Here is a 24,788-nt window from a genome sequence, read left to right on the forward strand (position 1 = left end):
AAAATCATTTTTAGTATACATTTCCTTGATAGCTAATGAGATTGAACATTTTTCATATTTTAGTAGTATTTTATTCATCTTAACGTAATACTTGTATTTCTTCAGAAAATAACAAAATAATTAAATAAAATACATACCTTGTGTTCTTTCTTTGGTTCTCTTTTAATGTTGTGAAAGCTCAGAAAATGCTAGAAATGCTAGTATGATTTTGAGTACCTGTGGTCCAGTTGTTGGGGCAGGTCAATTTTCTTTTTGCATCTCTATGGACAAGAATCATTTGCATTGCTGATTTCTACAATTTACAGAGCTGTAAAACTGCTCAAAGACAATGAAAGGAAAGAACTATTATAGAATCAAATTACTCAGTGGGGTATACCAGACAACACCTAGCGTTCCACAGGACATCCAGCAGTCTTTCACTGGTTTTCTGAAAGATGATACATTTAAAGCTTCTAACACAGTATCTGGCTCAAGGTGAGAGCTCAATTTAATTTGCTTCTCCATTGTTAAAAGAATGAAAAACAAGATAATTGAGAATTTATAGCATTTCTGTAGAACTACAGTTCCCTGGATAGGTGCTGTATCTAGATTGACTTGATTTCTTACACAGTGCCTGGGAGCATTTTTATACGTGGTCAGTAATTAAAAAATTTATTTCCCCACCTTTTAATACTATCACAGTTGTTCAGTAATAGTTTGATTGGATAGAACTATGTTCAAATATGTTCTGATTTATTCCCCTATCTGGAAAAAACATATATATTGTGAGAAAAATAGGCTTGTCTTACTTACATTATTATGTATCATGTATTTTCATACTGGGGTTAACAAAGATATTCTAAGCACTGAAACTGGTGGCCTTGAAAATGACGAGACTAGCTGTTTCCTTTCATAGTCCAAACTGTGTGAATATAGCTAAATAAAAAATCTGGCTCTGTTATAATAGCAAATTCGATTTCGTGTGTGGAGTCTTAAGGCGTGATTATACTGTTTCTCACCATGAATAGTGATTTTTTACACATGATAAGGCAGGCTAGCATATTCACATACATTACAGCTAGAATAATCCATTGCTTTAAAAATATGATTTTTACCTGCTTTTTAGATTGGGTGTTCTGGAAAAATTTCTTCTTAACTGAAAAAAATATGCAGAGGCTAATGTAGACTGTAAAATGAAGGAGAAGCTTAGCTTTACTGTGGAGTCTGGGTCTGGGTGTAACCTAACTAGCTAGTGGATATGCAATTCCTGATTGACAGCAGGTCCAGCATTATGCAGATTTTGTAAGGGAGAACACTCAGCTCAGAAACAGTGATGAGAGGCTCTGTTAGGAATTACTACATTCACTACTCATATCTTTTGGTTTTCTGTCTACTGGATTTGTAAATAAATAGCACAAAACTGTTCCTCTTTTGTTTTTATTAAAGTGATACTGCAATGCAGTTCAGTCTGTCAGCTAGGCATACATGTGTGAAATTTGATATTCTCACTAAATTAGCTAATTTTTAGCTGTGTTCCATGCTTATCTCTAGACCTTTGTGTATTAAATCCTGTCTCGAGCTGTTCCCTTTATACACAAGTGTGTTTTGCTTGTGCCTTCCTGTCTTCTTCAGTGAGAAGCTTTATGTAGGTCAGGCTTGGCTTAAGCAGATTTCCTGAACCTGCGTCAGCTTAAGCTGGAGGAATTTTAATAAACCCTCCCCTGTAGGCGTGGGCCTAAATGAGGCTAGCCTAGTTAAGCCTGATCTTTTTCTGTTTGTGAAAAGAGCTGAGCAGAGCTGAAGGCTGCATGGTGGTTTCGGAAACTGCCTACTTAATTTGAAAAGAACAATGGTAGGAAAGGCTAGATCTTCCAATTTTACCTTATCTGAAAAGCTTGATTTGCTAAAGCTTGTGAAGCCATATGTGAAAATTCTCGAAGAACACACTAATAAACATTCAGTAATAGTGGAAAAGAATAGATGTTGGGATATCATAGCAGTTAACTATAATGCAATTGGAGTAGATCGCCCTCCTCGAACAGCACAAGGCCTACGCACCCTTTACAAAAGGCTCAAAGAATATGCCAAACAGGAGCTATTGCAGCAAAAAGAGACCCAATCAGATTTTAAAAGCAATATTTCTGAGCCAACCAAGAAAGTTATGGAGATGATTCCCCAGATTTCCAGTTTTTGCCTGGTAAGAGACAGGAACCACATACAAAGGTAAGCTTTATTTTATTTTGTTATGGAAAATTATGGCGCCTCCTATCCATTGGGCTTTGGCTTAGTTGTGACAGAGATATGCATAGTAAGCATCCCCACAACGGGAGCAATGAATAGTGTCTTTGTTTTGCATTTTTTAAAAAGAGAAAAGTGAGGCTATAAGGAATTTTTCTGTTGCATTTAAGCTACTTTTTAACTGTCTTCCCCTCCCTCATCCCCCCTGTAGTTTCTAAAAGTAAAGGTTAGGGAGGAGTAAGTGGGATGAAATTTGTGACATCACTTCATAAACTTTTTAAGCTTTAAAATTAAATTATTTAATTTGCTTCTGAGAGATACTTTTTTTTAAATTTAAGATTACATTTCACTGGAATTTTTAATTTTATATAATATTTATATAAGGTTAGCAGTTTCTAGAGAAATGGAACCTTTGCTTTTTTATGAATTGTCATTGTCTACACTTATTGAATATGCATTAACTAACAAATAGAACTAAAATCAATAAGTAAACTTGTTAATGGCATGATTGTATATATAAAGACAGTTTAAATTATTTTTCTAACACATTTAAAATAAAGATGAACGCAACTAAAGGGAGTTAATGCCTAATTAGGTATTCAGTTTACTTAATAAAATTTAAAGTTTTTGTTCTTTTTATTCCTTAATGGTCTAGTTTCACTTTGATCTTGGGTCATATAGGAAAGAGTAAGCTTTCTCTTACTGTTTTGCAAGGATATCAAATTATGAATTTTAAAATACTCCTAAGAGCAACTGGGTTTTTTTAGAGTTAGAAGCAATTTTTTGGTTAAACTTGTGTTCTATGTAACTATTTGCCTTGGAATTTTCAAAACTATTATCTTGCCACTAATTTGGATTGTAACCTCTGGCAAAATATAAAAATGGCAGCTACATTCTTATTCTGAACCATTCAGGATAATTTAAACAAATTGTAAACTCCTTGTTAGTTTGAGGGGGCTTTCAAACAAAGCTTTACACAATGTGCTTTTCTGTTGGTGGGAGAGGCATTATATAAGCAAATTATTGATTATTGTGAAATTCCTTTGAAATTAGGAGAGAAACAGAAAAAAACACTTTGTAGCCAAGTGTATATATTATTTTGGTAATTTACTAGGAAAGTATTTTTGAGCCAAGCTTCTTACCAGATAATAAGCAGTAGCTTATTTCTACTTGATAGCACAGTAAAAAATATCACCAGTGGGAATCCAGGACATGAATACACAGTGGATTAATTCTTGGGGCCACTGCTTAAAATGTTCACTGTGATGACAAATGATGAAATCCCAATAGCTGGATATCCAGAAAGCTACACAGTAAAATTGTTTTATGCTGTGCTGCTTATGTTTATTTTCTCTCCCTTGAACCATAGAGAAAAGTGTTTTTTGCACTGCAGGTATAAAACTGTACCTTTTGGCTAGTAGGTATAAATTTTTATAATTTGAAAATACATGGAGAAACTAATTTTAATTAGTTGCATATTTAAAAAATACAGTGAGTATAGAAGAGAATTACAGTGAGTATATAAATATACAAGTATTTGGTTACATTTTGACCATTTTTGTGTGTATGTATACAATATTCACACACACACACACACACACACACAAACAAAATATTTTGGAACATCAATATTTCTGTGATAAAAATGAGTTGATTTGTGTATTTCTATACCTATGGCTTAAATAATACCAATTTCTTAGATTTTAAAGGGAAGAATGTAAGAAACATGCCTCTTAAATTCTTATGTTAGTGTGTCTGCATTGACATTTTCTCCATATTAGCTTATTTCTTTAATGTGCTTATATTTTTTTGACATGGTCCTTGAATCTTAATCTCAGAAGTTTAAAATTATTCTATAATCTTGACTATACTTCTATATAAATATGCCTGTTAATCTTACCAAACTCTCCCTTTTTAATAAGGAAAATACTAGTGTTTGCATTGACATACTTAAAAACATATACCTGTTTTGTAAGGCTATTTATTTCTGTAAGTCACATTGCCTTATGTCTTTATTTTTACCTTTCCCTAATATCAGTTTATATTTTGTGTTTTTGTAAACTGATCTTCAAAGTTCTGATTCTCAAGTTCTTCTCTGTCATTTCTGTGACCTGCTCTAAAGTTTTCTTTCCTCCTTTTTTACATTGTTATGCCTTAGTTGTAATGTGTTAGCTGAAATGGAATGTTCCAGATATAAGGCATGTTTTTAATTTACTTGAGAGTATAATGTCTATGTTTATAGTCTATTGTACATGCTAATTTGAAATAGTAATTAGGTGGTTTTAAAAACTTCCTTTTCATATGCAGTTTTAACCTTTTCCCATTGTAGGTTTTAGCAGAGCTATTAATAATAGAAGCAGATTTTGCTACTTTGAATTACATTTATAATTAATTGTTTTGCTTTTGGAAATCATAAAATAACACAAATAGGGACAAGAACAAAAATGAATTTATGTAATCTACCGATAGATTTTTCATTATATACTATATATGTGTTTCATTTTGTCTCTTAGATAAATATCTGATATTTCTGGCAATTTAATGCCATTAGTAAGTGACATATGGGTAGTTTTAATCTTTCTCCATGCATTCTACTTGAACTTGTTCCAGCATTTTAATTATTCGTATATAAAATATTCTTTTAATTATGTTTCTTATCATTTGTAAAATCTCCATATAATATTAAATAAATATTTCCATTGATGTTCAATAATCTCATTTCCCTCTACCTTTTATGTTTAGTTAGGCAGAAGCATAATTTAAAAAAAGAAACCTCAAGGAGCAGATATTCATAATTCACAGCTTCATGTTATACATAAAATTATGTTTAAAAAACAGAATTTTAAGGTTTATTGCATTTATAATATAACTTGGTATGTTGAAGTTTATGCTGAAGCTGTAGTTGTCTCCATTAAAATGCATATTTGGTGGAAATCAATTGTAAATGTAATAAACCTTTAATATATGTGTATAGGCTTTTAAAAATATTTTATTAAAAATCATTTAATTTGTATTTTCAGTCATTCAACATATAATGAGCATCTACTAGGTTCTAAGTACAGGACCTACTAGGTACTCAGTTTGCAGTGGTGGATTAAAACTGTTGCTGTTGTGAACTTTGCCTGAACAGTGATTGAAAGCCTTTTTTTTTTTTTTTTTGAGATGGAGTTTCGCTCTTGTTACCCAGGCTGGAGTGCAATGGCGCGATCTCGGCTCACTGCAACCTCTGCCTCCTGGGTTCAGGCAAATCTCTGCCTCAGCCTCCCGAGTAACTGGGATTACAGGCACGCGCCACCATGCCCAGCTAATTTTTTTGTATTTTTAGTAGAGACGGGGTTTCACCATGTTGACCAGGATGGTCTCGAACTCTTGACCTCGTGATCCACCCGCCTTGGCCTCCCAAAGTGCTGGGATTACAGGCTTGAGCCACCGGGCCCAGCCCCGATTGAAAGACTTAAAGAGCACCTGAGTCATCTGGTTCAGGATAGGTAAAAGGGAAGTGCCATTGCATCTGAAATAAGAAAGTTAGGATATACACAGTCTTTATGTTTTATTTTTTTGGGCAAATGCAGAAATCAGTATCTCCCGTAGATGGCCTTTCACTGTCGTCCTAGGAGTTATGGGCCTTGGTGGTTTTAAGATCAGTCCAGGAGAGCAGAATAGGAGATCGAGGGTTAAGGTCTGGGGATAGTAAGACTGAGAATGCATTAAATGACTCTTTATGCCATTTGAGAACCTCAGGGTTGTGGGGAAAATAGATGTCTATTTGACAATGTTAAAACTGGCTTTTCTTTTTTATTTTCTTCATTGGCCTTGTGTAATATTTGTAATTTCCTGCCTCTATAAGAGCACAATTTTAAAGTTAAGGATGGGGGAGACCTATAAGTATATATTATTGAAATCCCAATCTTAGTCACTTTAGGGTATTTCAAGTGTTAAGTTTTTTTTTGGTTTCATAACTTTGTAGTTTTAAAACTTTATAATTTAATGTATATTAAATATAAAATTATGCTATAAATATACTTTTTCTTCATTTGATTTACATGTTATAATGCTTTTTTGTGTGCTATAGTGCAAACTTGGATGAGGAGGCACAGGCTGGTACCAGTTCACTACAGGTAATGTTGGATCACCATCCTGTTGCCATTACAGTGGAGGTGAAGCAAGAAGAAGACATTAAACCACCTCCTCCACTGGTTTTAAATTCTCAACAAAGTGATACTTTAGAGCAAAGAGAAGAACATGAATTAGTACATGTTATGGAGAGATCCTTGTCACCTTCACTTTCCTCTGTTGATATGAGAATGACATCGTCTCCATCTTCTATTCCAAGGAGAGATGATTTTTTTCGGCATGAGAGTGGCGAACACGTTAGGTCACTATTAGGGTATGATCCTCAGATCCTGCAAATGTTGAAAGAGGAGCATCAGATAATTTTAGAAAATCAGAAAAATTTTGGATTGTATGTTCAGGAGAAGAGGGATGGATTGAAAAGAAGGCAGCAGCTAGAGGAAGAACTACTAAGAGCAAAAATTGAAGTGGAGAAGCTGAAAGCAATTCGCTTACGGCATGATCTACCTGAATATAACAGTCTCTAAGATTTTTTTTTTAAATCAATCTTGCATTGGATAATTTTGATTTTGGCCAAATTACTTTAATTTGGGAGTATCCTGAAACAGAATACATGCTTTTAAAAAATGTTGTTAATCCCTATTATGGAAAAACTTTTTCGATATAATTTTCTAATTATTTTATTTTGAGATATTAAAATTTACTGATTGATTGGCATGGTTATAGTTTTTATTGTCTTCTTTTTTTTTTCTGAGTTTGTTGACCTTACAAAAGATATTTTATTCTGATCACTAAGATGTACACAAATACGACAAACACTTATTCTTTCAAAGTTCTGAGTCTTCAACATTTTTAGTTAGAACTTTGAAAACTGTAGTTAAAGATTTTTAAGTTAGTCTAATTTAGAAGCTGTACTAACCTAATACCAAGAAGCTTGTCTGTATGATATTGCTTTTTATGCTTTTATCTTTTGAAGGAGTAAATCCTAGGATTTTAGAGATGGAATTTCAAGATATTTGGAGAACACTTTTTCTGCCTCCGCACTTTAGAGGTGATGAAACAGAAGTCCAGGGAGAACTCAGTGATTTACTTTGGGTAACAAAGCTATTTATGGCAGAGCAGGGACGAGAACTTAGTTTTTCTTTGTGTAATTTTCCTCCCACTGTTTGATAGAAGTAAATATCCTTAAAAATATTCTCTAGATTTAAATACTAGAAGCATTTGTTTCATTAGAATTGCTTTTTAAGATTGTTAGGTTGTGAAATCAGGAAACTTGTATCAATTACCCCATTCTCTCTCTATTTTCGGCCCAGCAAAATAGATAAGGTATTCCATTGATGCTATTATATATTTTGGCTATGCGATTAAAGACTTATCTTAATTCATTTTAAATGTCCTGTTCTGGAAAAAATTTCTTTCACAGCAAAAATCAGAATGAACGAAATTAAAATTTTATGTTTTTTTAAGTATTGTCATTTTAGTATTTGTGGAAATAAAACCTTGATTCTTAAAGCACATATATTAAATTTATATTAAATATCTAATAAGTATTTACTTAAGAATTTCTATTTTTGCTGGGGTTCTGTTGAGAAAGAATTTTTAAGCCAAGTTTTAGAATGAGGTAGGTGGAATTTCAGCAGTGAAGGAACATGGGTGTTTGAAGTCAGAGTGAGAAGCTGGAAGAAAGACAAGGAAATGGGAAAAAGTGGATTGGGTGTATAAGCACAAATGCAGTGCTAAGCCAGTGATTTTAAGTGAGTGTAGAGAGAGTTTGGATTGTGGTATCCTGGACTAGGAGGGACATCTCCCTGGACTAGGTAGGATAGTTGCTGTTTAGCTCCAGCACAATTTTCACATGTGGGAGAAAACCAGAAATCTACATTGGTTTAACGCAGAATTTTCCAATTTTAAAATGTTTGCAAATAACTCATGCTTTCAAGACATTATATAGCCAACATGTGAGTGGGCCTCATTGAACCATTGGGCTTCCACTTTGTGGCCTTTGGAGTAGAGCAATAGTTTTCCAAGTATGGGTCCTGACCAGCAGTATCAGCATCACTTGAGAACTTGTTAGAAATATAATTCCAATTAGAGCTGAATTAGAAACCTTGAGGGTGGGGTCAGCAATATCTTTAATAAACCGTCTAGAGATTCTGATGCATGCTAAAGTTTGGGAACCAGTGAAACAGAGTATTTTAGAATCTCACTTGGTGCCTAAATCATACTAGTCTCAAAATTTTTGTTGAAGAACAGTTGAAAGTGAACTGAGGGATATAAATTTGGATGGTAGTTGGTACCATATTATGAATTACATTAAATACTATTTATAATGAGTGAAACTTAACTGATTATACAATGGGGAGCCATTGAAGGCTTTGTATTAGGGGACTCATTTGATTATAGTTGTGATTTAGGAGAAGTGGCATTTAAAGACAGGTATTGAGAGGAACTTAAATCAGAAATTTAAGTCATGGCTATAGAAATAGAAAAAAATATAAAATGAACTCTTAAGGTACTATTTTAGCATGTTGACTGCTTAATTTCATTGGTTGGATTAAAACGAAGGTGTTTTATGCTTGGTAGAGTTAACTTTTTAATTATAAAGATGTCCTGAATATATAATGTGGCATATCATTTTGACAATGTTACCTTTTCTCTTTAATCTGTGCTATGACATCTCTTTGAGTCTAATGAATTTTGTAATTCTCAATTTGAGGTAATGTTTCACAGTATAATTATAGTAAATACATCTTTGCATTAGTAAGCTTTATTTTTTGAAATTATTGAAAGCAGATATATGAGATGTAATTCACTTTACAGTTTCAGCATGAATTGATAATGGAATGTTCGATTTGAATGTTGGCTTTGTACAGCAAATCAGAGTTTTCCCAAGTGTGTTCTGTGGAACATTAATTCTATGAGATGTTTCTAGAAAAGACATCTTTTTTTGGTGGTTAAGTTCTGAAATAATTGTGAAAAGTAAAAATTATGTATACACAAAATTGCCCTTGAAAATTCCTTTGCTGACCATAAAATAGCATAAACACAGTCTGCTACAATCATATTTTTCTCCAGCATTCAGATTGCTTTTTCTTTAGTGTGTTAGATGACACAATTCATTAGCATTTAGGGGCTATATACAGTAAGAAACCTATTTGTACATAATTTTAAACACCAGAATCACACTCTGAGTTTACTGCAGCAATTTTTCCAAGTCAATCTTTTTTTCTCCCAGTCAATCTTGTTTAATTTTTTTTTTTTGAGACGGAGTTTCGCTCTTGTTACCCAGACTGGAGTGCAATGGCATGATCTCAGCTCACCGCAACCTCTGCCTCCTGGGTTCAAGCAATTCTCCTGCCTCAGCCTCCCGAGTAGCTGGGACTACAGGCGCACACCACCATGCCCAGCTAATTTTTGTATTTTTAATAGAGACGGCGTTTCACTATGTTGACCAGGATGGTCTCGATCTCTTGACCTCGTGATCCACCCACCTCGGCCTCCCAAAGTGCTGGGATTATAGGCGTGAGCCACTGTGCCCGGCAATCTTGTTATTTGCAAAAGTTTAAATGCATTTAATTCTGCTCATTGTCTACCTTCCCTTGTACAACCATGTTTAGCATAGTATATAGTTTATGAGAATTCCTGTACAAAGAAAATTATTTATTTGACCATATAATCCTTTTTGGAGGCTGTTTATTGTCTTACAGAGTATCTTAGGGTAATTTGGAACCAAACCTTTTTTTTTCCTTCTTTCTCACATTGAGACTTTTTCGAGTTTGGGGACTACTTACATTAGCAAAAACATTAGCAGTTTTTGTTGAGGACGAGTTTCATTAAGGGGAAATTTTGCTACTATCAATGGAATATACACTTGGCTCTTTATCTGCAGGTTTCACATCTGCAGATTGAACCACTATGGATTGAAAATATTGAAGCAAAAGAAAAATTAACAATAAAAAAGTAATACAGAATTTAAAAATACAGCATAACTGAGATAGGAGTTGGGCTAACTGCCAATTTTGGGGCTCACCATCCTGCATAACTATTTTTGTAGCATTTACATTGTATTAGGCATTGTAAGTAATCTAGAGATGACTTAAAGTATATGGAAGGATGTGTGTAAAGTGTATGTGAATACAAACATTTTATATAAGGGACTTGAGTATCTGTGGATCTTGATGGGGTAGAGGGCGTCCTAGAACCAATCCCACTTGGATACTGAGGGATGACTATAACTTAAGCCGCGAGACATCCTGCATACCATAGACACTTGTTTGGGGGCCATGAGCTTTAATTACAAAATGTAATGCTGGGTGAACACAGAGAACAGTGGTTTTTTTTAAATGTAGACTTGGTTCTGTAGAAATATATTACATTTGAGAAATATACTAAATAAATAGATTATTTCATCTAATACATTAGTAATTCAGATAGTAGATAGCCACTTTCCTGTCTTTCTCTTATCTATATGAATGTAAATGGATATGTTGTTACAACTTATGATTTTCTAAACTAGCTATGATTTGTAATGACATCCTAAGAAAAGTCAATGAAACTCATTTCTAACGAATGCCATATTTCTTAAAATAGTCAAATTAAGTATTTTTCTTTTTTGTATGATGAAGAAGATATCAACTTGGTGTTATTTCATTTTTTTAAAGGAGTCACTCTACCCTGTTCTATCTTTACTTAGGTGAAAATGTTTAAAATATGAGTTTTTTTATGTGCCTTCTTTTAGAGTAATGTCAAATTTTAAATACACATGTTTAAATAACTTAGAGTGTAATAAATTGTGTTTAATATATACTGTAGATGATGATGGTTAAATGCCTTGTTAACACATGTTCTTTTAAATACAAGATAATACTTTGTACTGATTCGTGTACTTCTTTTGTGTGCCGTTAAGACAAATAATTCAGTACTGTAGCGATAACATTTTTTGATGAGGCATAATTGAAATACATTTATTTAGACAATTATCATAGATGCCCAATGTACCGTATTTAAATATCACATTTCATTTTTTTTCAAATGTTAAGATCCACAGCTTCTCAAAATCAAATATTTGATGGTGAATTTTATTGTAAATACTTTAATTAGATGAAATATGGTTGCATACTTAAACAAAAGAGTAACTTTTTAGAATAAGCAACCTTATTAAACATTAACAGTCATGCAAAATCTTTGTATACAATTTTGAGAAACTGTTCAATATATTTTTATATATCTTTTATATTGATTAAAGCTAGTAGTTATAATTTGAGGATATTATTTTTAGTTTCCAATTGCTTTGTAATAGTGGAAAGCAAAATAAATGAGTACATAAAAATAAAAATACCACTGGGCATGGAGGCTTACGCCTGTAATCCCAGCACTTTGGGAGGGCAGGGTAGGTGGATCACAGGTCAAGAGATCGAGGCCATCCTGGACAACATGGTGAAACCCTGTCTTTACTAAAATACAAAAAATCAGCTGGGCACAGTGATGCGTGCCTGTAGACTCAGCTACTCGGGAGGCAGGAGAATCACTTGAACCCAGGAGGCGGAGGTTGCAGTGAGCCAAGATCTCTCCACTGCACTCCAGCCTGGTGACAGAGTGAGACTCCGTCTCAAAAAAAAGAAAAGAAAAATACCACTCATGTCAGTCCAGACAACTTAAACTAAAAGGATATATAATTAAAATTACACTTTGCTAGCAGGTCTTTTGTGTTTTAAAATTTATATGTGAACTCACCTTTTTTATAAAGTTTTTTCCCCCCTAACATTTTATTAAGAAACTCTTCAAACATACAGAAAAAGTTAAAAGACAGTTATAGTAAATACTCATATACCTATCATGTAGATTCTGGAATTAATGTTTTGCTATATTTGTTTTATCACATATTTATCTGTCCAATTCTTTTTTTTTAAGGGAAAAATGTTAACTTCAAAACAAGTTGTAGAATTAGAATAATTTACGTCTAAGTACTTCAGCATGAGTATTACTAGAGTTCAGTATTTATTTGTGCATGTGTGTTTTTTAGGTAAGATTTGCATACAGTGAAATGCACAAATTTAAAATATACTATTTGGTGAGTTTTGATCTACAACTGTGTAGCTCAAACCTCTATCAAGATTTAAAACATCACTTCAGAAAGTTCTCTCTTGCCTGCTTCTAATCAGTCTTCTAGCATGTCAGGCAATCACTGTCTTAATTTGAAAAAAATTATAGATAAGTTTTGCCCATTCTAGAACTTCATATACTTGGAATCATACAGTACGCATACTTTGTTTCTGTTTTTTTTTTAACTTAGTGTTTTTAATCTTTATCCATGTTCATCCATCCTTCTATTAGTACTCATTGCTTTCTGTTGCTGAGCAGTATTCCATTATATAAATATACCACACTATTTATCCATTATCTTTTGATGGACTTTCCAGACTTTGGCTATTATGTATAAAGATTCTATGAATATTCTTGTGTAGTTTTTTCATGGGCATAATACTAGATTAGGGAACCATATAGATTTAACCTTTAAGATACTGCCAGACATTTTCTAACGTGATTATATCATTTTACACTTCTATCAACAGGGTATGAGAATTTTCATTTTTATTTTTTCTCTAATATTTGCAAAAGGTTGAGCATAGTGACTCACACCTGTAATCCCAGCACTTTGGGAAGCTTATGCAGGTGGATCTCGCTTGAGGCCAGAAGTTTGAAACTAGCTTGGCCAACATGTGAAACCCTGTCTCTACTAAAAATACAGAAATCAGCCAGGTGTGGTGGTGGGCACCTGTAATCCTAGCTCCTCAGGAAACTGAGGCAGGAGAATTGCTTGAACCTGGGAAGTAGAGGTTGCAGTGAGCCCTGATTGCGCCACTGTACTCTAGCTGGGCGACAGAGCGAGATCTTGTCTCAAAACAAAAAAACTTTGCATGTTCAGTGATTGGAATGTCAAAATTGAAATTGATGATTAACTCGTAATATTTAAGTGCATTCAAAATGCTGGGCAGGTAATTTAGATATCTGAGAATATTGTAGTTTGTTGGTTCTTTTTCCCACTTAGTACTAGTTCCATATATGCTCTGACAGGAGGTATTGAGTAGATATGAAGTGTATAGTCTCTGCTATGCTTATAAAACATAATTCTGAAAATGATGTTTAATGCAAAGAAATGTCTTCTAGGTTTGCTTTATACTTATTTGACATTCAGTCTCTTACTAGATAAGGAAAACTGATTATCAGTTTGAAGGGATTTCTATATTAATGTTTATATGCTTTTCAGTGTAATAAAAAGTTTCAATCAAATTTATATTGAAGTTATATGTTAATACATTTTAAACATTTTGGTAGGTCTTGGTAATTTTAAAACTCAAAACATATAATCTGCAAGAATATTCACATTCTTTATTGAATTTGATTACATGAGATATTTTGAATTTCATTTGTGCCATTGAAAACAATATGTGTATTTAGAATTGTTAAACAAAATAATATTAGGCTGGGTGCAGTGGCTCATGCCTGTAGTCTCAACACTGTGAGGCTGAGGCGGGAGGATTGCTTGAGTCCAGGAGTTCGAGACCAACCTGAAGACCTCATTTCAAAAAAAAAAAGAATATTAAAGGCTTTAGGTTTATGGGATGTACCATTAAGTCGTTCAACTCCAGAGTGACTATGCTTAGGAATTGTTCATTAAAATGATAATGCCCACTAATAATATTAAATGACATTATTTCCCTTTATTAAGACATGATTTTAAGCATCCTGCCTTTAGGAATTTTTTTTTTTTTTGAGACGGGGTCTTACTTTGTCACCCAGGCAGGAGTACAGTGACACAGTTACAGCTCACTGCAGTCTCTCAACCTCCTGGGCTCAAGCAATCTGCCTGCTTCAACTTTCTGAATGGCTGGAACCACAGGTGTTTGCTACCACACCCAGCTAGTTTTTGTATTTTTTATAGAGACAGAGTTTTGCCGTGTTGTCCAGGCTGGTTTTAAGCTCCTGGGCTCAAGTGATTCTCTCATCTTGGTCTCCCAAAGTGCTGGGAGGTATGAGCCAGTGTGCCTAGTCACCTTATGAATCTTGCAGATAGGCCTTAAAGTCTCTTGTTTATGCTGACCATGTTTTGGTATAGATTTGGCAAGTGCATTATAGGGCCAAGGAGAAATAGATTAGAACCCAGTTTACAGTTTAAAATTATAGCATGGGATTGTTAGGGGTGGTTATTCTGGGACATAGCAAATTAGTCAATATTTTCTGTAATACTAGTAGTCTAGATATAGGAGGTTATGTTCCAGTATCTCATGTTCCCATGATCTCGTTTTTACCTTTTGGAATTATTCGCCCTCTGCATTCCCTGCTGTATGGCCTACATAATTTTAAAAATGGGAGTAACTGGGAAAGGGACAAGGGAAATGTTGATGGAGGTAAACATTAAGGAAGCACTTACTATTTGGCAAATACTGATATAAGTGTTTTACATATATTCACTAATCCTGCCTCACAGTAGGTTTGTGAAGTAAGTAGTAGCAGTATATTCATTTTATAGATTTATAAACTGACACAAAGGAGTTAAGTAACTTATCCAGGGTCACAGAGTTAGGAAGAGGTCGACTTAAGAATCAAACCTAGCCAGTCTATCTCCATAGTTCATGCCTTCCTGCTGTTCTGCAAAAGAAAAGGGTATATCTAAGTCTGAGAATCTTATGTGTTTCAAAGTTAACTATAAATAATTTCTGAATTATCAGAATTTAATGATCTTGTTCAGTGTTTTTTTCTGGGAGCTGGTGGGGTGTTGGCAGGGAGAGTCTTGGATTTTAGGGTCTAAGAGTCTAACAGCCATTCTCTTAGACCCTGGGAATACAATAGAGTATTTTACTCCAGGATGTTTTTCCCAGCCTTTTGTTGAAGACATTCTTTTTACCCACTCTTTAGGGTTTCTCTTGGATAACCTAATATAAAACGGAGAAACAAATTTTAACAGTGCAGAAATATTTTGTCAGTTTTTAATTCAATGCACAGTGACTGCTACTGGTAGAAATAATACAAAAAGAGAACTAATTAAAATTGGCAAAAATTGCACATAGCAATTTTTTTTTTTTTTTTTTGAGGCAGAGTCTCGCTCTGTCGCCAGGCGCCAGGCTGGACTGCAGTGGCTTGATCTTGGCTCACTGCAACCTCCACCTCCCCCGTTCAAGCAATTCTCCTGCCTCAGCCTCTCAAGTAGCTGGGACTACAGGCAAGCCCAGCTAATGTTTGTAGTTTTAGTAGAGATGGGGTTTCACCATGTTGGCCAGGATGGCTCCATCTCTTAATCTCCCTCATGATCCGCCCGCCTTGCTGGGATTACAGGTGTGAGCCACCCCACCTGGCCAGCAAAATTTTTTAGAATTCAAAAATTGACTGAAGCATTCTGTCTTTTGTTAATGCTAAAAACTCAAAACTTTATCTGGGAAGATTGGGCTTGGTAAAACAATAAAAATAATCAACCATGACAGCTACAAATTTATCGAAAAACTGGTAAATTTTCTTTACTAAAACTTGTTGGATTAATACAATCTGATAATATTTAACTGTAAAATTTGACTCAGTAAAACTGTATTTGGTAGAAATTATGGTTATAAAAGAACGTGTTCATAAAAGCTTTCACTAATCAATGAAATATGGTACATAAAAAAGTGACTAATGAATCTTTGTTATTAAGTTTACTTGGAAAATGATTGATCCTGAAGGTAACAGTTCTTTCTCAATGAAAATAAAAATTAATTGCTGAAGAAAACAGGTCTTTAGCAGTGAAAATAAATCAACGGAGCGACTGTTGATTTGTATTTTAATTAAAAAAATTTCTTTAGCAATGCAAAAAGAAATGGAAATGAGTACAGAATTGTATTCTAAAGCAACTCTTAATAAAAATGAATTTTAAGATAAATACATGTGTATGTATATACATATTTTCTTTCACAATTAGTCCCATTTTTAAAATTACATAGGCCATTTGGAAAGAGCGAATAGCTCCAAAAGGTAGAAACAAGATTATTGGCAACAAGGGAACGGGATAGTGGACCATAGTCTCCTGTATCTCAACTATTTGTATTACAGAAAATATTGACTAATTTGCTATGTCCCAGAATAACTACCCCTAACAATTATATACATATATATATAATTTTTGTGTGTGAGGAACCTTTCTGGAAAATTGTAAAACTGGATTTAGAATTGGCAAAACTGGAAAATTCTAAAAGAGCTGTACCACTGATAATTATATATATATATAAATTTTTTTTTTTGAGGTGAAATCTCTGTCACCCAGGCTGGAGTGCCAGTAGTGCATTCTTGGATCACTGCAACCTCCGCCTCCTGGATTCAAGTGATTCTCCTGTCTCAGCTGTAAAAGTAGCTGATACTACAGGCATGCACCATCATGCCTGGCTAATTTTTGTATTTTTAGTACAGATGGGGTTTTGCCATGTTGGCCAGGGTGGTCTCAAACTCCTGACTTCAGGTAATCCACCTGCCTCAGCCTCCCAAAGTGGTGGGGTTATAGGCATGAGCCACTGTGCCCGGTTGATAATTGTATTTTAATTAAATATTTTTATAAACATTAAGTCAAAATGTACCTAGAATCAAAATAGCAGTGTTTGAAAAGTATCTTGTTCTGTGAGTATGGTAATAAACAAATCAGAACAGACTCCTCCTCTCAGGACTTTGTAAGTTAGTGGGGAAGGCTGACATTAAATACTTTGTTACATAATGAATTACTGAGATAAATGTTGAGGTAATAGGGTGAGTTGATCTAATTTGGCAATTGGAAATTTAAGTTGTATGGAGAGTAGAAGTTAATTTAGATAAGTGCGTTAGAAGAAGACATGTAAAAGCAGCTATGGCTGGAAATAGCATGCTTCCTTCAAGATTACTAAGACTAATGGATTTTAAGCCAGAGGCATACATTATCAGATTTGCATTTAAAAATGGATAACTATAAAAATGTGGAAAATGATTTTAGAGAATAGAGGTGGCAAAAGAAGATCTCAGTAGACTTGTTGGGAAGCTCCTGCAGCAATACAGAAATCCAGATAAGAGATGAGTTGAAAAAAGTGGAGGCAAGGAAGAAGGATACAGTACATAGCTTTGAGAACCTTGTAGGGGTCAAGAATTGTCTGGATTTTGTGGTTGATTGTCTGTGGGACTGACAAAGTAGAGAGTGTCAAGGATGATTTCTAGTTTTCTGGCTTGAATAAGGATGAGACATGGGGAAACGAAAGGACGAACAATTTTTGGAGAAAACGTGGACATGATGAGTTTGAGATGTTTATGAGACATGTGGACATGTCTGGGAGGCAATTGGATATACAGATCAAGAGTTGTAATCTGGGCTAGAGAAAAACGTTGTTGGTACCATTGAAGCCACTGAAGTAGATGGGCTACTTAAAGAGAAGTGGTACACAGTGAGAGAACAGGGCCTAGGAGTCAGTTTTGAAGAACGCCAATAAATAAAAGGTAGAAGAAATATGAACTGGCAAAGATGTCTAAGAAGCAGCAAGCAAAGAAGTAAGAGGAAAATTTGAAGGGTGTTAGAGAAGCTACAAAAATATAGTTCAGTATTTCCAGGAGAAGTAGTCAACATTGTCTAATGCTTTTGAGAACTTTGATTAGGACTAAAAACAACCTGTGGATTTATAGACAAAGAGCTCCTTGTGTCCTTTAACAGGGCAGTTTAGGGGAAGACTGTACTGGAAGCCAGATTGGAGTAGTTAAGCAGTGACTGAATTTGAAGAAGCAGAGGCGGTGAGGGTTTGGGATAATTTGGGTACTTGAAGTGGAAACAATAGGGTAGACAGCTTCTTATGGTATGAAAATGTCTCTCTCTCTCTCTCTCTCTCTCTCTCTTTTTTTTTGAGATGGAGTCTTGCATTATTGCCCAGGCTAGAGTACAGTGATGCGAGTCTCAGCTCAATGCAACCTCTGCCTCCAGGACTCAAGTGATTCTTTTGCTTCAGCCTCCCAAGTAGCTGGAATTATAGACGCACACCACCATGCCCGGCTAATTTTTGTATTTATTTTTTTTTTTTGAGATGGAGTGTCACTCTGTCGTCCCGGCTGGAGTGCCGTGGCACAATCTCGGCTCACTGCAACTTTCGCCTCCTGGTTTAAAGCAATTCTTCTGCCTCAGCCTCCTCAGTAGCTGGGATTACAGGCACACGCCACCACGCCCAGCTAACTTTTGTATTTTTAGTAGAGACGAGGTTTAACCATGTTCATCAGGCTGGTATTGAACTCCTGACCTTGTGATCTGCCTGCCTCGGCCTCCCAAAGTGCTGGGATTACAGGTGTGAGCCACTGCGCCTGGCCTAATTTTTGTATTTTCAGTAGAGATGGGCTTTCACTGTGTTGGCCAAGCTGGCCTTGAACTCCTGACCTCAGGTGATCCACCTGCTTTGGCGTCCCAAAGTGCAGGGATTACAGGCCTGAGCCACCGCACATGGCCAAAAACTTCTCTTTTTATGTATGTGTTTCTTCCTGCAATACATATTTCTCCCTGAAATATAACACATTACATAATCTTGACCTGATTTTTCCATGCTATGGTTTTTCCCCATGGTTTACTGTGGAGAAAGGAATTTATTAAGTAGGAAGTCAAAGAGTGACCTTGTTAAAAGCTCTTTGGGAGTCTCAGGCAGACGGGTCTTTTAAGTTAATGAGTTCAACACCAGCCTGGGCAACATGGTGAAACCCTGTCTCTACCAAAAATAAAAAAATAAAAAAAAATTAGCTGAGCTTGGTGGTGCATGTCTGTAGTCCCAGCTAATCAAGGTGCTGAGGTGGGAGGATCACTTGAGCCTGGGAGGCAGAGGTTATGGTGAACCAAGATCACACCACTGCACTCCAACCTGGGTGACAGAGTGAGGCCCTGTCTTAAAAAAAAAAAAAAAATCAAGTTTTGTTTAGCCCTTTTACTACAGTGTGTCGATGTATTGATTTAGAGTATAATTGTGTTGCTTAATGACAGGGATATGTTCTGAGAAATGTATTGCTAGGTGATTTCATTATGTGAGCATCATGGAGTGTACTTCCTTAAACCTAGATGGTATAGCCTACTACACACCTAGGCTATGTGGTATAGCCTGTGGTTCCTAAATTTCTACCAACTGAATTAATAAAGATGAATTCACAGAAAAAGTCCATAGAAGCTTTATTTATGATAATCAAGGCTATCAAAATTAAGCTGAAAACTCAAACTATCTGTCACTATCCTGTATAATAATAAGGAATCAATTGTTGATACAGGCAACAATTTGGGATGAATCCCAAAGACATTATGCTGAATGGGAGAAATCCTTCTTGGAAAGGTTGTATTCTGTATGATTCCATTTATTTGACATTCTCAAAAAGAAAACCATTCATGGAAAACAGGTCCATAATTGCTGGGGGTTTTGGATAGGGTGAGGGTGTGAGTATAAAGGAATAGCTTGAGGGAGTCTTTTGCGGTGATGGAACAATTCTATATTCTGATTTTGGTGGTGGTGGTTCTGTGAATCTATACATATGTTAAAATTTGTAGAGCTGTACACCAAAAGAAATAGTCTATTTTACTGTATGAAAATGTAAAAAAATATAATAGTTAAAAATAGATAACAGTGATGTATTGTGCTAATGTAGGTGTAATGAAGTGGTCACTCTTGGTTGGTGGGAATATCTTTGATACAGCCTTTCCTGGAGAAAAATTTGTCAGTTTAAATCAAGAGTCTGAAAATCTTTAAATTCATTGGACTGGTAATTTCTTTTCTTGGACTTTGTCTTCTACAAATAACCAGAGATTTACAGATTGAGTATAATATAGCTTAAAAAAAAGTCCAATACTAAGAGACTAATAATATGTAGAAATATATCCACAATAACATATGAAAAGAGGAGAGTAAAAAAACTGTCCCGTTCATTTTCTGAGACATTAAAGGCACATTTCCCCCCCAAAAAAGTATCTGAAAGATGATCCATATACCCTCATTAGGGAAGGAAGATCAGGAAATGGGAGGAGCTGCACTTAAGTCCTGTGTCTTCTTGGTTCCTGCTCAGGGTTCTAGCAGTCTGAAATTTTTCAGGGACTGATGAGAGTTCATTGGGTCATGCCAGACAGAGCTGACTCAAGCTGGGTATGAATCACTTGTTTTCTCAGAAAAACACCTTGGTGGTTCTGGGTATAACTTACTAGTTGAAGATAGCCAAGACTGACTTTCTAAATCCATGAATGCCAGTAATGAAGATATAATTTATCTGAGTTCTAGTAGTGATGATGGATTTTCAGGCTTCTGGGAGATTGATTTACCTGGCTTGGAGATGTACAAGTTTTGTTGTTGTTGTTTTTGCAGACATATGTCTTACTTTTCTTTCTTCTTTTTTTCTTGGTGAATACCTAGCAGTGTGATGGCTGGATATATATATATATATAGTAGGTGTATGTTTAACTTTTAAAGAGTCTGCCAAAACGTTTTCCAAACTGGTTGTACTGTTTGACATTCCTTCCAGCAGGGTATGATATTTTCATTAGCTCTCTCTCTTTACCAGCACTTACAGTGGTCATTTTCCAAAAAATCTTTTTTAGTTAATCTAATCAGTGTGTGGTGTTATTTCACTGTGTTTTAAACAGCTTTATGGAGATACAATTAACATACCATATGATTCAGTCATGTAAGTGTCCAATTCATTGTTTTTTAATATATTCAGTTAATGTGCAACCATCAGAACAGCCAGTTTTAGAATATTTTCAATACCTGAAAAACTTTGTGCTTTTAGCTACCATCTCCCTACTTCCTAACCTGATCACCCCATCCTTACCCTCCAGCCTAAGCAACCACTAATCTATTTTCTGTCTCTGTAAGATTTCCCTGTTCTAGACATATTATATGAATGGAATCCTAAAAAATATATGGTCTTTGTGACTGGCTTCTTTCACTTAGCATAAATGTTTTCAGGGTTCATCCGTGTTTTTGCATATATCAGTACTTTATTCATTTTCTTCCTTTTTTTTTTTGAGATGGAGTCTCACTTTGTTACCTAGGCTAGAGTGTAGTGGCACAATCTTGGCTCACTGCAACCTTTGCCTTTTGGGTTCAAGGTATTCTCCTGCCTCAGCCTTCAAGTAGCTGGGAGTACAGGTACATGCTACCACGCTGGCTAATTTTTTGTATTTTCAGTAGAGACGGGGTTTCCTGGTGTTAGCCACGATGGTCTTGATTTCCTGACTTCATGATCTGCCCACCTCAGCCTCCCAAAGTGCTGGGAATGCAGGCATGAGCCACGGAGCCTGGCCACTTTATTCTTTTTCTATGATGGAATTATATTCCATTGTATGCATATGCCACATTTTGTTATCCATTTGTCAGTTGAATGCACATTTGGGTTGTTCCTTCCTCTAGGCTATTATTAATAATCCTATGAACACTCATGGGCAAGTTTTTTTTTTGTGACATACGTTGTTATTCTTTTGGGCATATACTTAGGAGTATAATTGCTGTGTCATTTGGTAACTCTTGTTTGTTTGAGCAACTGTCATGCTGGTTGCCAAAGTGCTGCACCATTTTACACTCCCACCAGCAGCGTATGATGGTTTTGATTTCTCCATATCCTCATCAGACTTGTTTATTGTCTAACTTTATGATTCCAGCCATCATAATGGTTGTGAAGTGGTATTTCAGGTTTTTAATATGTATTTTCTGGATGACTATTAATGTTAAATATCTTCTTATGTGCTTATTGGCTGTTTGTGTATATCATTTTCTGAATTGTCTGTTTAAGACTTTTGCCCATTTTCTATTGATTTGTTTGTTGTCTTATTTTTAAACTATAAGAATTACTAGGCTGGGCGTGGTGGCTCATGCTTGTAATCTCAGCACTTTCAGAGGCCAAGGTGGGTGGATCAGTTGAGGTCAGGAGTTTGAGACCGGCCTGGCCAACATGGTGAAACCTCATCTCTGTAAAAATATAAAAATTAGCTGAGCGTGGTGTCCGTTGCCTGTAATTCCAGCTACTCAGGAGGTTGAGGCAGGTGAATCGCTTGAACCCAGGAGACAGAGGTTGCAGTGAGCTGAGATTGTACCACTGCACTTGAGTCTGGGCAACAGAGCAAAACTCTGAAAAAAAAAAGAATAATTGTTCTGGATACAAGACCTTTGTCTTATATGCTGTGAATATTTTACCCCAGCCAGTGGCTTCCCTTTTATTTTCTTTTGTTGTTTTGTTTTGTTCTGTTTTGAGATGTAGTCTCTGGCGCCAGACTGGAGTGCAGTGGTGTGATCTCGGCTCATTGCAACCTCTGCCTCCCGGGTTCAAGCGACTCTCCTGCCTCAGCCTCCCAAGTAGCTGGGACTACAGGCCCGTGTCACTGCTCCCAGCTAATGTTTGTATTTTTAGTAGAGACTCTCCTGCCTGAGCCTCCCAAGTAGCTGGGACTACAGGCCCGCGTCACTGCTCCCAGCTAATGTTTGTATTTTTAGTAGAGACTCTCCTGCCTGAGCCTCCCAAGTAGCTGGGACTACAGGCCCGTGTCACTGCTCCCAGCTAATGTTTGTATTTTTAGTAGAGACAGGGTTTCACTATGTTGACCACGATGGTTTCCATCTCCTGACCTCATGATCTGCCCGCCTCGGCCTCCCAAAGTGCTGGGATTACAGATGTGAACCACTGCAGTCAGCTCCCCTTTTGTTTTCTTAATGACATCTTTCAAAAAGCAAAAGTTTTAAATTCTGGTAAAATTTGATTTATAATTTTTGATTTTTATGTTTTGTGCTTTCGCATTCTAAGAAAGCTTTGTATATCTTCAGTTTACAAATATTTTATCCTATGTTTTCTGTTAGAATTTTTTGTTTTAGGTTTTACATTTAGGTCTGTCATCCATTTTGAATTGAATTTTGTATATTGGGTGGTTTAGTGGTTGATATTTATCTTTTCCAAATGGATATCCAGTTGGTTTAGCAATGTTGTTGAGAAGACTCTCTTTTCCTCATTGAATTTGGTTCCCCACCTTTGTTGAAAACCATTTCGACGTACATGTGTGAATGGGTCTATTTCTTGCTACTCTTCTAAGTAATTGGAACGTCTACATGTCTTTTATGGAGGGAGGGGCAGTACCAAACTATTTGGATTATTGCAGCATTATTGTAAATGTCCAACTTTTTTTTTTTTAAAATGCTTTGGTTACTCTACGTTATTTCCATTTGCATATGAATTTTTAAACCAACTTGTAATTTTACTAAAAGTGTCCTGGGATTTTGATTGATATCTTGTTGAATATATTGATCATTTTGGGGAAGATTGCTATGTTAACAAAATTCAATGTTCCAATTCATGAACTAGGAATTGTGCTTATTTATAAGAGCTTTGTTAATTTTTTTTAACAAAGCTTTTTAATTTTAGTGTAGAGATCTTGGTTACCTTTTATTAGATATTTTCCTAAGTATTTCATATGTCTGTTTTGTTGACCTACTGTGAATGGAATTAAAAAATTTATTTTTGATTATTTCTTGCTAGTCTGTAAGAATTCAGCTGATTTTTGGATATGAACCTTGCATCTTGTGACTCTGCTAAATGTATTATTTTTCTTTATTTTTAGATTCTCTGGGGATTTCTATGTAAATAGTTACGTCATCTGTAAATGCTACCGTTTTATTTACTTCTTTCTGAGCTTTATACTTTGTACACTTTTATTGCCTTATTGTAATAGATGAAACTTCTAGGATGATGTTGAATTGATGTGGGCATTCTTGTTTTATTCCTGACCTCAGGGTATTTCCTGTCTTTTTTCCTACTTAAGTAAATAGTGCATTTTAAAAGGAAAAAAATGACTTCATTTTGTTTAAATTCTATTGTTTTGATAGTTTCCATCAAGTATGTATGACATAAAAGACATAGTGAAAAGACTCTTCAGTGATGTGGAGAATGAGATTTTTCTGTCGTCAGCTAAACCACCTTTTATCCAGCCATTGAAAATCTAGTGTACAAGTTAGTAAGAAGCAGGAGACAAAATAATTTTATAAATATTTATTCTCATTTCTACTTTGGTGTTTTATACTTGCACTTTCACTTCTGGGTATATAGCCAAAGAAAATGAAATTGGTATGTTCAAGAGATATCTGCATTCCCATGTTCCTTGCAGTATTTTTTACAGTAGCCAAGATATGAAGTCAACCTAAGTGTTCATCAATGGGTGAATGGATTAAAAACATCTTGGTATAGTTACACAGCGGAACACTACTCTGCCTTAAAAAAGAAGGCAATCCTGTCACTTGTGACAACATGGTAAACCTGGAGTATATTATGCTAAGTGAAATAAGCCAGACACAGAAAGACAATTACTGTGTGATCTCACTTATATGTGGAATTCAAAAAAGTCAAACTCTTAGAAAGTAGAATGATGGTTACCTACAGTTGGATAGGGGTGGGGCATTGAGGAGATATTGGTCACAGGATCCAAAATTTCAGTTAAGGAGGAATAAGTTGAAGAAATCTACTGTAAAACATGGTGACTA

The 24,788-nt window shown here is 35.3% G+C and overlaps 2 protein-coding genes across 12 annotated transcripts in view; both read left to right on the top strand.

Moving 5' to 3' along the window:
* The window catches only part of RAD54B (RAD54 homolog B), a 105,622-nt gene that overhangs the window by 35,913 nt on the left and 44,921 nt on the right, over positions 1 to 24,788 (top strand). For 3 of the 11 annotated variants that reach the window (XM_008982914.5, XM_035277417.3, XM_078352679.1), the window contains exon 4: positions 6,290 to 11,165. The exons of the other annotated variants lie outside the window; for them this stretch is intronic. In XM_008982914.5, coding sequence (XP_008981162.1) covers positions 6,290 to 6,339 — 50 coding nt within the window. In that variant the 3' untranslated portion in view covers positions 6,340 to 11,165. Of the gene's footprint in view, positions 1 to 6,289; positions 11,166 to 24,788 lie in introns of those variants that run through there. 11 annotated transcript variants of the gene reach the window in all.
* Positions 1,753 to 11,165, top strand: FSBP (fibrinogen silencer binding protein). Its single transcript, XM_002759083.6, has 2 exons — positions 1,753 to 2,202; positions 6,290 to 11,165. The coding sequence occupies exons 1-2, from the start codon at positions 1,829 to 1,831 to the stop codon at positions 6,813 to 6,815; spliced, it is 900 nt and encodes a 299-aa protein (XP_002759129.1). The 5' UTR covers positions 1,753 to 1,828; the 3' UTR covers positions 6,816 to 11,165.

The sequence above is a fragment of the Callithrix jacchus genome, chromosome 16 (genome assembly GCF_049354715.1).
Source record: "Callithrix jacchus isolate 240 chromosome 16, calJac240_pri, whole genome shotgun sequence".
NCBI lineage: Eukaryota > Metazoa > Chordata > Mammalia > Primates > Cebidae > Callithrix > Callithrix jacchus.